Raw genomic sequence first — 15,556 nt, 5'->3', positions numbered from 1 at the left:
CCCACATACCTCTCTCAGCATCCCATTGCAAAACAGAGATGTTTAACCCCGAAGAATTAGGAGAAATATTGAAATTTGTCCATGACCTGGGCGCTCTAGTAGTCACTGTCTTATTCATACTATATCGTGAGCTGTTTATATACCATAATTCAGTAGAAATTTGTGTATATATCATTATTGTTTTCGTAAAATAGGCTTGTTATATGAGCAAATCTTTAGAACTATGCGGTATACTGGCTCAGAACTTAGAAAGTGGGGGATACCAGTCCCTGTCTTATTCATACTTGCTATATCGTGAGCTGTTTATATACCATAATTCAGTAGAAATTTGTGTATATATCATTATTGTTTTCTTAAAATAGGCTTGTTTAGCAAATCTTTAGACCTGTACGGTATACTGGCTCAGAACTTATAAATTGCAAGATACTAGTCACTGTCTTATTCATACTATATCGTGAGCAGTGTTTATTTCCCTTAATTCAGTAGAAATTTGTGTATATATCATTATTGTTTTCTTAAAATAGGCTTGTTATATGAGCAAATCTTTAGATCTATACGGTATACTGGCTCAGGGAAATGACTCTTATATCCGGTACAGCTTATATAAAGAGAAACACCTTGACAATAACATGTTTGTTTAATGCCATTGTTCTTCATAATGTGGATTCTGTAAGCGAAGTATTTGTACAATGCATGACTAAGGAAGTGTGTGTGCGTGCGTGCGTGTGTGTGTGTGTGTGTGTGTGTGTAAATCTTGGCTAGGTCGTGGGGCACTTAAACGAACATTATAGGAAGTAACTTTGGCTTGATAGATTTTATCGAAATTATAGAAAAATTCTCTCTCTCTCTCTCTCTCTCTCTCTCTCTCTCTCTCTCTCTCTCTCACACACACACACGTTCAAGGTCAGAAACTTAAGAACATGTACCTTAGATGCTGCTGCTTTTTTACCTTAGATTACCTTAAAAGTTGATCAAATTTCCTTAGAATTACCTTAAAAATTCCCTTGAAATCATGGAAATTACCTCAAACTAAGGTAAATTACCCCACTATCTATGCCTGGCTGTACCACAATATCGTAAGGGCAAATTTGCTTACTGATTTTTTTTATAAAATCATTTCAAAATAAAATTTGTATAAATAGTAATGATATTTTATATATATTTTGAGTGTTTTAACGTTTTTCCCTGCCTACAGTTGTCCTTTTCTCCTTCGTTCTAAGCTTAAATTTAAGCGAGAATATAGGATAACTTTTGTTACTTAATTATTATTCTAGCAACCTTTGGCAACTTGTCATAATTGTTGCCATTATTATTATATCAACAACGTACAAATTCTTTACTACTATTATTAGCCTGTCAGTCAAACAGGGAAAATAGCCCAGTGAGGAAAGTAAATAAGGACACAGATAGAACAATGTGCTTGAGTGTACCCTCAAGCAAGAGAACTCTAACCTAAGACAGTGGAAGACCATGGTACAGAGGCTATGGCACTAACCAAGAGTAGAGAACAATGTTTTGATTTTGGAGTGTCCTTCTCCTAGAAGAGGTGCTTACCATAACTAGAGAGTCTCCTATACCCTTCTACAGTTATTATAGGAAGTCTGGACGAAGTTGTCCTGTTAATTAAGCTACAGGATCCACAAGAAGGCCCTTTGCGAAGTATCCTTCGAAGTCTTATGTTAATCCTTTAACCCCCAAAGGACGTACTGGTACGTTTCACAAAACCCATCCCTTTACCCCCATGGATGTACCGGTACGTCCTTGCAAAAAAATGCTATAAAAAATTTTTATTTTCTTATTTTTGATAATTTTTTGAGAAAATTCAGGCATTTTCCAAGAGAATGAGACCAACCTGACCTCTCTATGACAAAAATTAAGGCTGTTAGAGCAATTTAAAAGAAATATACTGCAAAATGTGCTGGGAAAAAAATAACTCCCTTGGGGTTAAGGGTTGGAAATTTCCAAAGAGCCCTGGGGGTAAAAGGGTTAATGATCAAATCCACATAGTTCTAACACTTTGAAAGTCTTCAATTTTCTTCAGCAAGTCTTTATATCATCAATATTTATAATGTCAATTGGTAGCTATAGTCAATTTCTTTTAGCGATGCAGATTTGCACCGACTCGCAGCTGTGCCCTTTTAGCTCGGAAAAGTTTCCTGGTCGCTGATTGGTTTGAATTATCTTGTCCAACCAATCAGCGACCAGGAAACTTTTCCGAGCTAAAAGGGCACCGTTGCGAGTCGGTGCAAATATGCCTGGCTAAAAGAAATTGACTATAGGTGTGGGCTATTCTGCAATCTTGAGTGTTTTCAGTCTGGATAAAGTTAATTCAAAGTTTTCTTTTATATGCAAAGGAATCTAACAATTTGCAGATGTCAGCAAAAAAAAAAATAGTACTTTGCAAATTTATTGTCTTTTCAATCTGTTATAAGATTTCTTGTAAAACTATTACTAGTTTATGCAACCTGTCAAAAATGACGGCTAAATACTTAGATATGTGCCTCCTTATCACCAGGGTATGGCTACTCTCTCTCTCACCCTCCTACCTGAGGGACAGGGATATCTGAGTGTCATTGGAAATTTAAAGATATATATATATATATATATATATATATACATACATATATATATAGTGCCATAGCCTCTGTACCATGGTCTTCCACTGTCTTGGGTTAGAGTTCTCTTGTTTGAGGGTACACTCGGGCACACTATTCTATCTAGTTTTTCTTCCTCTTGTTCTGTTAAAGTTTTTATAGTTTATATAGGAGATATTTATTTCAATGTTTTTACTGTTCTTAAAATATTTTATTTTTCCTTGTTTCCTTTCCTCACTGGGCTATTTTCCCTGTTGGGGCCCCTGGGCTTATAGCATACTGCTTTTCCAACTAGGGTTGTAGCTTAGCATTTAATATTAATAATAATATATACATACGGTAAAACCCATTCTTTATTACATAGGGAAGATCATATTTAATAATTCCCGCCTTATCTCTTTTCAGCAACAAAAATAAATAAATAATGAACTGGCTGGCAACTATCGCACTGTTGTGCGCGGCATCTTCCGTCCGACCCCAGTGCTTCTCCGAGGACGACGACCTGAGCATCGTCCCCAGCAACAACCTGTCGTCCATCACGGACTTCGGACTGGACCTGTTCAGGACGGTCTTCCCTTACAACTCCACGAACAACTTCTTCTTCTCTCCCTATAGCATTTGGAATGCGCTCACGCTGGCCTACTTCGGCTCTGGCGGGAACACCCAGGCCGAGCTGGAGCGAGTCCTCAGGGTGGACGATAAGGTCCAGACGTTGAAGAACTGGAGGAGTCTGGAGTTCTTGTAAGTATAGATCTGTATAATTTTGTTCTTGGAAGTAGAAAGTGGGTCAGGAAGTATTCAGAAGCCCCAAAAACTTTCTTTCCTTGTTTCTGTAGGTAGAAAGTAGGTGAAGAATTCATATAGAATCCATTAAAGGTTTATTTCTGCAGTAGAATTCATATAGAACCCATTAAAGGTTTATTTCTGCAATAGAATTCATATAGAACCCATTAAAGGTTTATTTCTGCAGTAGAATTCATATAGAACCCATTAAAGGTTTATTTCTGCAATAGAATTCATATAGAACCCATTAAAGGTTTATTTCTGCAATAGAATTCATATAGAGCCCATTAAAGGTTTATTTCTGCAATAGAATTCATATAGAACCCATTAAAGGTTTATTTCTGCAATAGAATTCATATAGAACCCATTAAAGGTTTATTTCTGCAATAGAATTCATATAGAACCCATTAAAGGTTTATTTCTGCAATAGAATTCATATAGAACCCATTAAAGGTTTATTTCTGCAGTAGAATTCATATAGAACCCATTAAAGGTTTATTTCTGCAATAGAATTCATATAGAACCCATTAAAGGTTTATTTCTGCAGTAGAATTCATATAGAACCCATTAAAGGTTTATTTCTGCAATAGAATTCATATATAACCCATTAAAGGTTTATTTCTGCAATAGAATTCATATAGAACCCATTAAAGGTTTATTTCTGCAATAGAATTCATATAGAACCCATTAAAGGTTTATTTCTGCAATAGAATTCATATAGAACCCATTAAAGGTTTATTTCTGCAATAGAATTCATATAGAACCCATTAAAGGTTTATTTCTGCAATAGAATTCATATAGAACCCATTAAAGGTTTATTTCTGCAATAGAATTCATATAGAACCCATTAAAGGTTTATTTCTGCAGTAGAATTCATATAGAACCCATTAAAGGTTTATTTCTGCAATAGAATTCATATAGAACCCATTAAAGGTTTATTTCTGCAATAGAATTCATATAGAACCCATTAAAGGTTTATTTCTGCAGTAGAATTCATATAGAACCCATTAAAGGTTTATTTCTGCAATAGAATTCATATAGAACCCATTAAAGGTTTATTTCTGCAATTAAAATTCTCTCAAGTTCACGGATTTTCATGAAGCTTGTCGTGTAGTTCCTCACTGTTTTTAATCTCGGTATAGTAAAGCAATATTTAATTACTCCATTGCTCCCTCTACATTGATTACTTCTTATTCCAATCTAAAAAAAGACACTACAAACCTTAACTTTCAATTCACTTGCCTTACCACAATACACCAAAAGAGTGTCTCTTTTCCACCATCCTCTTAAACTTCTCTTCACTATTACCAATCATTTTGTATCGGCCTTCATTCATATTTCATGATTACTCAATCCTTTATCAATCTCATCGTTGGTCCTCAATATTAACAAGTGAAAAGATATCCTTACGTGAGCTTGTTCAATTTATATACAGAAGATCCTCAACTTAAAAATGTCCGGACATGCAAGCGCAAATCCAGCTGAAAATAACATAGATAAGATACAGAAATACTGTACTCAAACAATATTATATCATTTAATACAGTAGGCATAACGACATTTGTAATAACCTGTTATCTATTTCATATGAAATCCGACTATTTGATGACTTTTATAGCCGAGTATTTTTGCCAGTTACTGCAGCTTCTCCTGCCTTGTCCAAGTGAATTGATATAAACTTTCACTCTAGTTACCCTTGGCTTAATAGGTCTTCATCTTCCAGGTACCAGATGCGACAGGTGAACAACAGCAACTACACCTTCAACTTAGCCAACAAAGCCTACTTCGACAACAATCTCTCGCTCCGCTCGTGCGTCAAGGACATTCTGCACAAGGAGCTGGAACTGGTCGATTTCTCTAATGTGAGTAATTAAGGAGACGTTATTTTAGTGGCAGCATTATTTAGCCTTGGCTGAAGTGGTGATAAATGTAGAGATAATCCGGAATATTGACAATGTCTAGCCTTGGCTGAAAGGGTGATAACTGTAGAGAGGATTCTTAATGGCAGCATTGTTTAGCCTCGACTGAAAGGGTGATAAATGTAGAGATGATTCTGAATGGCAGCATTGTTTAGCCTCGGCTGAAAGGGTGATAAATGTAGAGATGATTCTGAATGGCAGCATTGTTTGGCCTCGACTGAAAGGGTGATCGACGTAGTGATGACTCTAAAAAGCTTTGGATGTTTTGGTCGTAGAATTTGTAATTGCTCTGGGATTAGAAATTTCTTAGAGGTCAGTGACTTCTACAAATTTAGTGATTTCAATGATACTTATATGAGAAGCATATGGGATTTTTCAAGTTTCGTGATTACTTTTACTGTAGTGTATTACAAACAATGCCGTAACATCTGGAAAAAGCATAAATCTAAAAGCTAGAGAGCCTTAATAAACTGAAGTAAAGAAGAAACTTTAATTACCACTAGTAAAAAAGATTGAAATAAATAGTAAAGACAGATAGCATAAACTATGAAGTAGTACTGATACCCACATGTTCATCGTGTAAATATTTGCTCCAGGCTTAAACTACTAAAGAAAAGTCAGAGGGCAAATATTGATTGTCCTTTTGGGGATGGGAAGATCAAAGCTAATTTAGTATATTTTTATGCTAACTAGAATATAAGGGGATATCTTAAAACAATAAAAGCTAGATTGTATAATCTAAGAAGCAACTGGTGTAAAGAAATCCAATAATCCAATAGAAAATTGTGATTAGAATTCTCGATTCGAACATCTCTATTCCAGCCAATCCAAGCTGCCGCCACCATCAACGACTTCGTGTCCCAGACGACCAAGGGCCGCATCCCGACGCTCGTGGGAGCAGACGACGTCGTCAACGCCCAGATGGTCCTGGCCAATGCCGCTTTCTTCAAGGGAACCTGGCTGTATCAGTTCAAGAATTCCGCAACTCAGCCTGGTCTCTTCTACTCCTCCCCACAAGATTACAGCTTTGTTGACATGATGAGACAGAAGGGCAACTTCAATCATGGTAAGAAAAAGTATTGTCTCTTGGTTTTAGGGAAGAAAAGTATTGTCTCTTGGTTTTAGGAAAGTGCTTTCGTGGGCTTCTCGTTTTATCGCTCTCCATATAAAATTTCTGTGTGGTGCATTGGAAAATAGATGATATTGTAATTCTTCTACATACAGTAGTTGTTTGCAAACTCAAGATTAGCAGAACATGTGAGAATATACTGTATAATGTTGTGATTTTTTACGTACCGCAGTTATCGGCCAATTTAAGTTTAGTGGAATATGTCAGAATGTACAATGTTTTAATTTTTATATGTAGTTATCAGCCAATTTAAGTTTAGTGGAACGTGTCAGAATATACAATGTTTTATTTCTTCTATGTAGTTATCAGCCATTTTAAGTTTAGTGGAACATGTCAGAATATACAATGTTTTATTTCTTCTATGTAGTTATCAGCCAATTTAAGTTTAGTGGAACATGTCAGAATATACAATGTTTTATTTCTTATATGTAGTTATCAGCCGATTTAAGCTTAGTGGAACATGTCAGAATATACAATGTTTTATTTCTTATATGTAGTTATCAGCCGATTTAAGTTTAATGGAACATGTCAGAATAAACAATGTTTTATTTCTTCTATGTAGTTATCAGCCGATTTAAGTTTAGTGGAACATGTCAGAATAAACAATGTTTTATTTCTTCTATGTAGTTATCAGCCGATTTAAGTTAAGTGGAACAGGTGCATATATAGAGTGTTGTAATTTTTCTACAAGTTATCTGCAAACTTAAGTATAGAGAAATATATGAGAATAGATGTTTTAATTCTTCTAAATAGTTATCGGCTTATGCGTAGAGGGAGAATTGAGAAACTATAGAGAGAGAATTTTCCTGCATTGCAACTGTGATGGAGTACCGTATTATGATTTGCCCTTATTATACAACTTGTCGTTCTCCTACCCCAGGTGTATCGGAGGAACTTGGAGCCCACATCCTTGAACTTCCATATACAGGAGAGGCTGTCTCTATGTTCATCCTCCTCCCTCCGTTCATCTCCGGCGATAACGGCTTCAACAGAATGGTAGAGAGGCTCAACGGCACGACGCTCCAGAACGCCATCGAAGAAATGTGGCGGGTACAAGTGGAGGTCATTCTGCCCAAGTTCAAACTAGAGCAGGCGATTGGCGATGAGCTGGTCCAAGTGAGTATCGATTCGTACGAATCTATCGAAAGGAAAGGGTTGTTCTGGTTTGTCTTGACGAGAGCATTTTGTCGGTTAGTTGTTCCGTAACCGAAATACAAACCACGCTATTTACATAGGCCGAAAGTAATACCCTACGTAAATAGCTAAGGTTTGTACGGTTAGGAAAAATACAAATTATCTCGAATTTGTCATTTGTTCCGTAACCGAAATACAAACCACGCTATTTACATAGGGTATTACTTTTGGCCTATGTAAATAGCTATGGTTTGTATGGTTAGGAAAAATACAAATTATCTCGAATTTGTCATTTGTTCCGTAACCGAAATACAAACCAACCTATTTACATAAGGTATTACTTTCGGCCTATGTAAATAGCTAAGGTTTGTATGGTTAGGAAAAATACAAATTATCTCGAATTTGTCATTTGTTCTGTAACCGAAATACAAACCACGCTATTTACATAGGCCGAAAGTAATACTGTACCCTACGTAAATAGCTAAGGTTTGTATGGTTAGGAAAAATACAAATTATCTCCGAATTTGTCATTTTTGTAGCGTACTGTACTGCACCGGCAAAATTTCTGATTCGTTCCTATGCTAACCATTATCCTTTGGGTATGTCTGAGGGCTTCTTTCGTGTCAAGAAATATTCTCTACCTAAAGCCCTTGGGTTTGCATGACTTGAATAATGAAAATTAATTGAAGAATTAATGATATTTCGATAGTTTTTCTGAAAGAAGGATTTTAATTCTATAGTTTGTGGGAAAAAACATAAAAAAAATAGTTGAGAATACATTAGCATGTCGTGTTGCAGATTCAGTATTGTTAAACTTAGAATAATACCGTACAGAATATATTGTAGCATAGCAGAACACATGCTTAATACCAGAAAAAGTTTTTTCTTTAACTTTATTAACGGCTATTCATTTATGATTTTGAAATTTCATTAACCTAAACATAAACCACTAGAAAGTCGCTTAACCCTTTTAACCCCAGGCTATTTGGAAATTTCCAACCCTTAACCCCCAGGGGGTTATTTTTTTCCCAGCACATTTTGCAGTATATTTTTTTTAAATTGCTCTAACAGGCTTAATTTTTGTCATAGAGAGGTCAGGTTGGTCTCATTCTCTTGGAAAATACCTGAATTTTCTCAAAAAATTTTCAAAAATATGAAAAAAAAAGGAAAAATTTTAACATTTTTTTGCAAGGACGTACCAGTACGTCCATGGGGATAAAGGGATGGCTTTTGTGAAACGTACCAGTACGTCCTTTGGGGGTAAAAGGGTTAAGCAGTGGAGTCTATAACTCTCCGATAACATTTATGATACACCAACTTAATTTGATAATAGAAGACCAATTAAACGAATGAAATTCTTTTTCAGGCCCTTTCCGAAATGGGAGTCAAAGACCTGTTCGACGCCGCCAAAGCCAACCTCACCACCTTCGATCCCGTTGCCAGCCTGAGCGTCGGCAAGAGCATCCACAAGGCTTTCGTCGAGGTGTCCGAGGAGGGGACGGAAGCCGCCGCCGCCACGGCCCTCATCTCCCTGAGGATCGCCAGACCGGCCGCTCCCGAGAAGTTCGAATGCAACCATCCCTTCTTGTTCATCATTTACGACAACTTCACCAAGAACGTCCTCTTCATGGGCGCTTACAAGAACCCAAAGGCATAGAAACAAAACGCTGGTCGACAGCTCTGTTGTGACGGCGAGTGCCGAGGCGTCGGAAGCAGCCTGAGGTCGTAGGTCGTACTTTGGGTGATTCTGATCCTGGCACTGTTATCAGTCACAATTTATTTAACTAGCTCTAGACTTGTTTTTTTGTTTTGACGTCGGAGAAATTGTGTAATACTGTACTGTAAGGTCGTACTATTGGACAAATTGTGTTTTGATGCCAGCGCTGTACCTATCTTAATTTACTTGTCCACCTCCGAAGTACTTTTGGATTCTGACGTCGGAAAAGTGTATACATGTACTCTTCATTCGGAGATTTTAATTTGTCTTATTGTGAAATTCTCCCAATAGTATAGAAAACTGTGGATAAGTGAGATTAGAAATTTTCATTTTTAATTTTTTACCCAAAACGGCAGGAAATCTATTTGCGTTAGCTTGTTGACGAATCTCAGAGTATTGGTTGTTAGATTTTGACATGTTTATAGTTATATTTAATCCCTCCTGTTGTTATATTGTTCAAGATTAACCTAAGTATAGTGAAACTTAATTATTTTAACCTTTAAATTGTGCAACTCAAGACTAAATTTTAATATTTTTGCATTTCCGGCCACCCCTAGAGATTACAGATTTGCTAGTCGCTCGGAATCAGAATTGCAATATTGGAATCTACTTTCAGAAACTGCATCACATTCTTCTCATCAGGAGCACTTCCTTTTAGCTTACACTCAACTTCTTTACCTCTCTTTAGCCTTTTTGAGATTCTCTATTTCATTGCACTAGTCAGGTATTTTAAAAGGTTGGAAATTGATCAAAAGCCCACTCACAGTCTCTCGACTGTTTTCCAAGAGACTTTTAGGATAGGTCTTCTGTTCGGAACTACTTCGTCCCGCCGTATCCACAAATTTGGAACCTGCGGTCCGGAGATTTTTGAAACTGCTTCGTCCCGCCGTATCCACAAATTTGGAACCTGCGGTCCGGAGATTTTTGAAACTGCTTCGTCCCGCCGTATCCACAAATTTGGAACCTGCGGTCCGGAGATTTTTGAAACTGCTTCGTCCCGCCGTATCCACAAATTTGGAACCTGCGGTCCGGAGATTTTTTAAACTGCTTCGTCCCGCCGTATCCACAAATTTGGAACCTGCGGTCCGGAGATTTTTTAAACTGCTTCGTCCCGCCGTATCCACAAATTTGGAACCTGCGGTCCGGAGATTTTTTAAACTGCTTCGTCCCGCCGTATCCACAAATTTGGAACCTGCGGTTCGGAGATTTTTGAAACTTCTCCGTCCCGCCGTATCCACGAATTTGGAACCTGCGGTTCGGAGATTTTTTAAACTGCTTCGTCCCGCCGTATCCACAAATTTGGAACCTGCGGTCCGGAGATTTTTTAAACTGCTTCGTCCCGCCGTATCCACAAATTTGGAACCTGCGGTTCGGAGATTTTTGAAACTTCTCCGTCCCGCCGTATCCACGAATTTGGAACCTGCGGTTCGGAGATTTTTTAAACTGCTTCGTCCCGCCGTATCCACAAATTTGGAACATGCGGTTTGGAGATTTTTCATTCTGCTGCACGCATTCGTGCCGCAAGTGTGTGTACTTTGGCAATCGTTTTTATATGTAAATAATGTAAGCGGTGAAATGCCGTCAGGTTGTGTAAATCTTTTCATTTATAATTTCCGGTCGTACAAATCGGTGACCTATTTAACGGACCTAATGAAATATATACCCAACTGTCTAAATGTCAAAAAAAATTTTAATTTATTTTTAGTCTTCTGTAGCTATAGATTAGCTGTTACTTGTAATAAAGATAATTGTACAACAAAAGTTATTGTTTTAATTGTGTTGATCCTTCATTTTTTCCCACTGTTGCACTCCAGAGGCAATCTCTATGGCAAAAATAAAGTATATATGGCTCGCCCTATTCGAGGATATCACTTTTTGTGGCTCCTCATCTGATAAACATTTCTGGGTAGGGTAGAGACAGCCATAAGCCTAACTTAAAAATGTTTTTATGTTCAAAACCTGTATGCCATATATGTACTCTACTATGTCAGCCTGTTCAACATGAAAAACATACACTGCAAGTTTCAACTGAAGAAGTTCATATTTCTAGTTACTGCATTCACTTTGCGGTCTTTTTAATTACTCGTTTTACTGTATTTTTTATTCTAGGTTGAAAATGGTCCTTAGTGTCGTTTTCAGTAAAATGTTCAGTAAAGGTGTGTTGCGTGGTACTTGGTGGATACTGTATACGAGCACTATATAGTGCTGTATCTGTTTTGTACAATAATGTATGTACGCGTTATGCTGTTCTGTATGAATATATGCAGTACTTGTATTACATACTATATATAAATTGCTTTAAAACTACATTACCTACCATCTTAACCCTTTTACCCCCAGGCTATTTGGAACTTTCCAACCCTTTACCCCCGGGGTTATTTTTTCTCAAGCACATTTTGCAATATAATTTATTTAAATTGCTCTAACAGCCTTAATTTTTGTCATAGAGATGTCGGGTTGGTCTCATTCTCTTGGAAAATGCCTGAAGTTTCTGAAAAAAATTATCAAAAATATGCAATAAAAAATATTAATAGCAGTTTTTTGCAAGGACGTACTGGTACGTCCATGGGGGTAAAGGGACGAGTTTTGTGAAATGTACCAGTACGTCCTTCGGGGGTAAAAGGGTTAAAGTACAAGTACTTATCTACGCTACTCTTCTTCTGTCATGAATATGAATGACCTTAAAATTCAACAGAGATCATAGTCAATGAGATAGAGAAGGATGATTTAAGTCTCCTAGCATCTTCTAATCACCTATAAAAACAGGAGAAGGGGCGCTATGACTGCTCCTAGAAGTGGAGACCTGGATGATGTAGGATAAAGGATATCTTTAGGAGCAGATGACGTAGATGAGTATATCGCGTGTCGGGAGTAGTAGGGAGCGTACTTGCCAGATGATGATACTGGATTGTTTCCTTTTCCACTTTACGTACAAACACAAACCCAACTGAGAATAATAAAGATAAGATAAAGAAATAATATAAAACAGTATTATATCATTTAATACAGTAAGCTAAACTACATTTATAATAATCTGATATCTATTTCATATGAATCCATATTATTTGTTGACTTTTATAGGTGGAAGTTATAGGCATGGGGTATGAATTTAACAAAATTCTACTTACAAACAGCTTCTTGGAACTAATTAAGTTTTGTAAGTTGAGTATCTTTTGTAGATATTTTTTTCACGTTGAAATGAATTGTGACGGGCCGAGAGAAGGTTGTGAACTCAAAGGCAGTATAAAAGCAACTGAGTTCATTTATTATGGAACACACTCCTTTATATACAAAACCTCAAGGCAACAGGAAATTACCTGTTCGAGAAACAGACAATGTTACATAGGAGAAACGCAGACATGTTTATTCTGGTTCTTTTTAGTGCGAGGGAAGAGCGAAGATACAAGCATAATATATACAAAATGAATTATGTACGATCGTGTGACACACGGTTGGTACAGAATGAATTATTTGAAGTTCTCTGGCATCCTGACATCGAAGATCGTCGACGCCGATATAGTTTATTTTAAATAAAGATTAAAAGTATATTAATTTAAAACCAGAAAAGTAAATATGTTATAGGGTATTGTAATACATAAGTATTGTGTGTTGTGTGCCCTTTCTTTTATCATATGGCTGCTGCAGAGGTAGCATAGCTTTTCCGAGTTCTCGAGAGGCACCTATTCTTTTTATTTTGTCAACCAAATATAATTAATTTTGTCTTCATTCTCCTCACCTGTCAATGTCATGAATTGTTTTAACTCCGCATACATCAATTCTTCTTTATATCATGACATCTTCATCCAACATTTCTCCTGTCCCATCGCTATAGAGTTCTCTTGTCATCTGTAGCATCTAATTGTTAAACGTGGCAGCGTCCCTGATTGGTGAACGCCAGACTGGTGTTAGAGTCCTACTCAAACTCGTTAGTTTCTTTGGTCGCTGCAACCTCAACATCCTTGTGAGCTAAAGATGTAGGGTTTTGGGGAGCCTATAGATCTATCTGCTGTAATAAGCAGCCATTGCCTGGCCCTCCTTGGTCACTGATCATATGTATATAAGGTCATTCTCTAGGGAATTGTCCTCCTCGATAGGGCAATGTTACTGTTCCTCGCCTCTGCCATTCATGAGCGGCCTTTAAACCTTTGAAAGCATTCCATTTCAAGAAAGATTTGTAGCCATCTTTTAAGGGTTTGCTTATGAGCCGTACATATCCAGGGTAGGCGAACGTGAAACGGCTTTACCATAGTTTATTTTAATTATTTAAAATTTGACTTAGAAAACCATTACATATTCACAGCCTTTACAGTAACCTTAAGCCTTTGATATTTTCTTCCGTTTAACTAGACTGTATTTGTTCTCTGAGTGGGGATACCTTGAAGTTGATAAAGAGTTCGTTTATCGCCATGATCATCCAAGCTGTGCTAGTCAAGGCCACATATACTAGGTTGGTTTGCTCTGTGATCAGACAAAAATCTCCCACCATCACCAATCTGCAGTGGCCAGTGTGCCAGATATAACTAAGGACATGTCTGAGCCTTTGTCCTCTAGTTGGAGATACCTTAGAGTTGATAAAGAGTTTGTGTATCCCCATGATCATCAAAGCTGTGCTACTCAGGGCCACACATACTAGGTTGGTTTGCTCTGTGATCAGACGAAAATCTCCCACCATCACCAATCTGCAGTGGCCGGCGTGGCGATGAAAACTGGCCAGACCACAGTCATGAATGAGGACATATCTTCTGAGGCCCTTTTTTTTTTTTTTTTTTTTTTTTTTTTTTTTTTTTTTTTTCTTGTAAGTGAACTGGAAACAGTTGCATTTGCTATTATTGTATTTACTAAAGTATGGTCTATCAGAAAATAATGGAAAGTTATTACCACATACATTTAACACTTGCTGGACCATTTTCTATAATTTATACAGTAGAGGTTATAAACCATTGTTCTCTAGTCTTGGGTAGTATCATAGCCTCCGTACCACGGTCTTCTACTGTCTTGGATTAGAGTTCTCTTGCTTGAGTGTACACCCAGGCACACTATTCTATCCTATTTCTCATCCTCTTGTTTTTTAAGCTTTTATAATTTATATATGAAAGATTAATTTTTTATGTTATTGTTCTTGAAATATTTTATTTGTTCATTACTTTTCTTGTAGTTTATTTTCTTATTTCCTTTCCTTACCGAGCTATTTTTCCTGTTGGAGCCCTTGGGCTTATAGCTTCCTAATTTTCCAACTAAGCAAATGATAATTATTATTATTATTTTTGGGCTCAAGCCATGGCGTCCTGATGGAAGGTTCCTGTTTGGTAGCTTCCTTGGGTATAAAACTACTAAGATATTCCCAGAGAATTTAACCACAGGTTATCACAGAATTCTAACTTCTGGAGCGAGTATCTCAAAGGTTTCCCTTTAAGACATCGTAATACAACAGGGGACACGCATGTCTGGTCGTGCCACATAGCTATCTCCACCCCGAACAGAGTTAACGCTTCGGTGTGTAAGGGCTGAGAATAGCTGGGAGCCGTTCCACAGCTAATCTCACTCGTGGCTACTACTGATACTCGAGACGTAAACAAACGGACGCCATTGCTCTAATGACGTCACGAGCGTCTTTATCCTTTGTTTAGTAGCTGCCCTACTGAGACGGATTTTCCCTTGTGTGAACTTTATCGTTTTGCATCTTCGCTATGTCGTTACCTTCAGCCTCGCCTTCTTCTGGAAAGTTGAGTACAAGGTTCCAGTATTGTTTAATTAAGCTCTGGCCGTAAAGTAAATATTATTTTGCGAAATAATTGATGTTTTGTGGCAGAGCTGTGCCTCTACCGGACCCGCCATTTTATGGCGTCGTTGTTGTTTTGCATGTCTTATTTAGTTAGCCACAACAACGCTTCCGGCTTTATATACTAATCGAATACATTAGTTTATTTAGTCTTCATAGCTAGGAACTTTTATTTCGTGTTTAGACGCTTTTTATCGGTCATCGATTGACCTCATACCAGTCGGCTACTATAGCCCCCAGGCCAGGAGCCTACATACAAGTGTTCATGCATGATTTATCAGTGATCCTAGACTAAGTTATGAAGATAGTGGCATTATTATTTTACAATACTTTTGACTAGTGATGCAAATGTTTTCGCCTTCAGGGACCATTTAGGGGATAGGCTAGTCAGTGATTCTTACTAGCCTAACCTAACCTTAGGACCCCTATATGCTTCCTTCATCCCCTGCCTTGGCATTCCCTCTAATTAGCCTTGATCCCTTTTCTGAGTAAAGGGATTCA

The 15,556-nt window shown here is 37.4% G+C and overlaps 1 protein-coding gene and 1 long non-coding RNA gene across 3 annotated transcripts in view; one reads left to right on the top strand and one right to left on the bottom strand.

Moving 5' to 3' along the window:
• Positions 1–9,368, top strand: part of LOC137625377 (serine protease inhibitor 88Ea-like) — an 11,992-nt gene extending 2,624 nt beyond the window's left edge. The window contains exons 2-6 of the mRNA XM_068356240.1: positions 3,000–3,335; positions 5,101–5,239; positions 6,119–6,362; positions 7,306–7,541; positions 8,926–9,368. Of these exons, the coding sequence (XP_068212341.1) occupies positions 3,019–3,335; positions 5,101–5,239; positions 6,119–6,362; positions 7,306–7,541; positions 8,926–9,216 (1,227 nt within the window). The 5' untranslated portion in view covers positions 3,000–3,018 and the 3' untranslated portion in view covers positions 9,217–9,368. The remainder of the gene's footprint in view (positions 1–2,999; positions 3,336–5,100; positions 5,240–6,118; positions 6,363–7,305; positions 7,542–8,925) is intronic.
• Positions 9,369–10,090: 722 nt separating this feature from the next.
• Positions 10,091–11,067, bottom strand: LOC137625378 (uncharacterized). 2 transcript variants are annotated; one of them, XR_011040851.1, is made up of 2 exons: positions 10,469–11,067; positions 10,091–10,126 (listed from the first exon to the last, which is right to left on the bottom strand). It is a non-coding gene; the product is annotated as an uncharacterized lncRNA (long non-coding RNA). The 2 variants fall into 2 exon arrangements; XR_011040852.1 differs by having other exon boundaries at positions 10,526–11,067.
• Between the last annotated feature and the right edge of the window lie 4,489 nt (positions 11,068–15,556).

Source organism: Palaemon carinicauda, chromosome 32, assembly GCF_036898095.1.
Source record: "Palaemon carinicauda isolate YSFRI2023 chromosome 32, ASM3689809v2, whole genome shotgun sequence".
NCBI lineage: Eukaryota > Metazoa > Arthropoda > Malacostraca > Decapoda > Palaemonidae > Palaemon > Palaemon carinicauda.
This window is presented reverse-complemented; position numbering and strand designations above follow the sequence as displayed.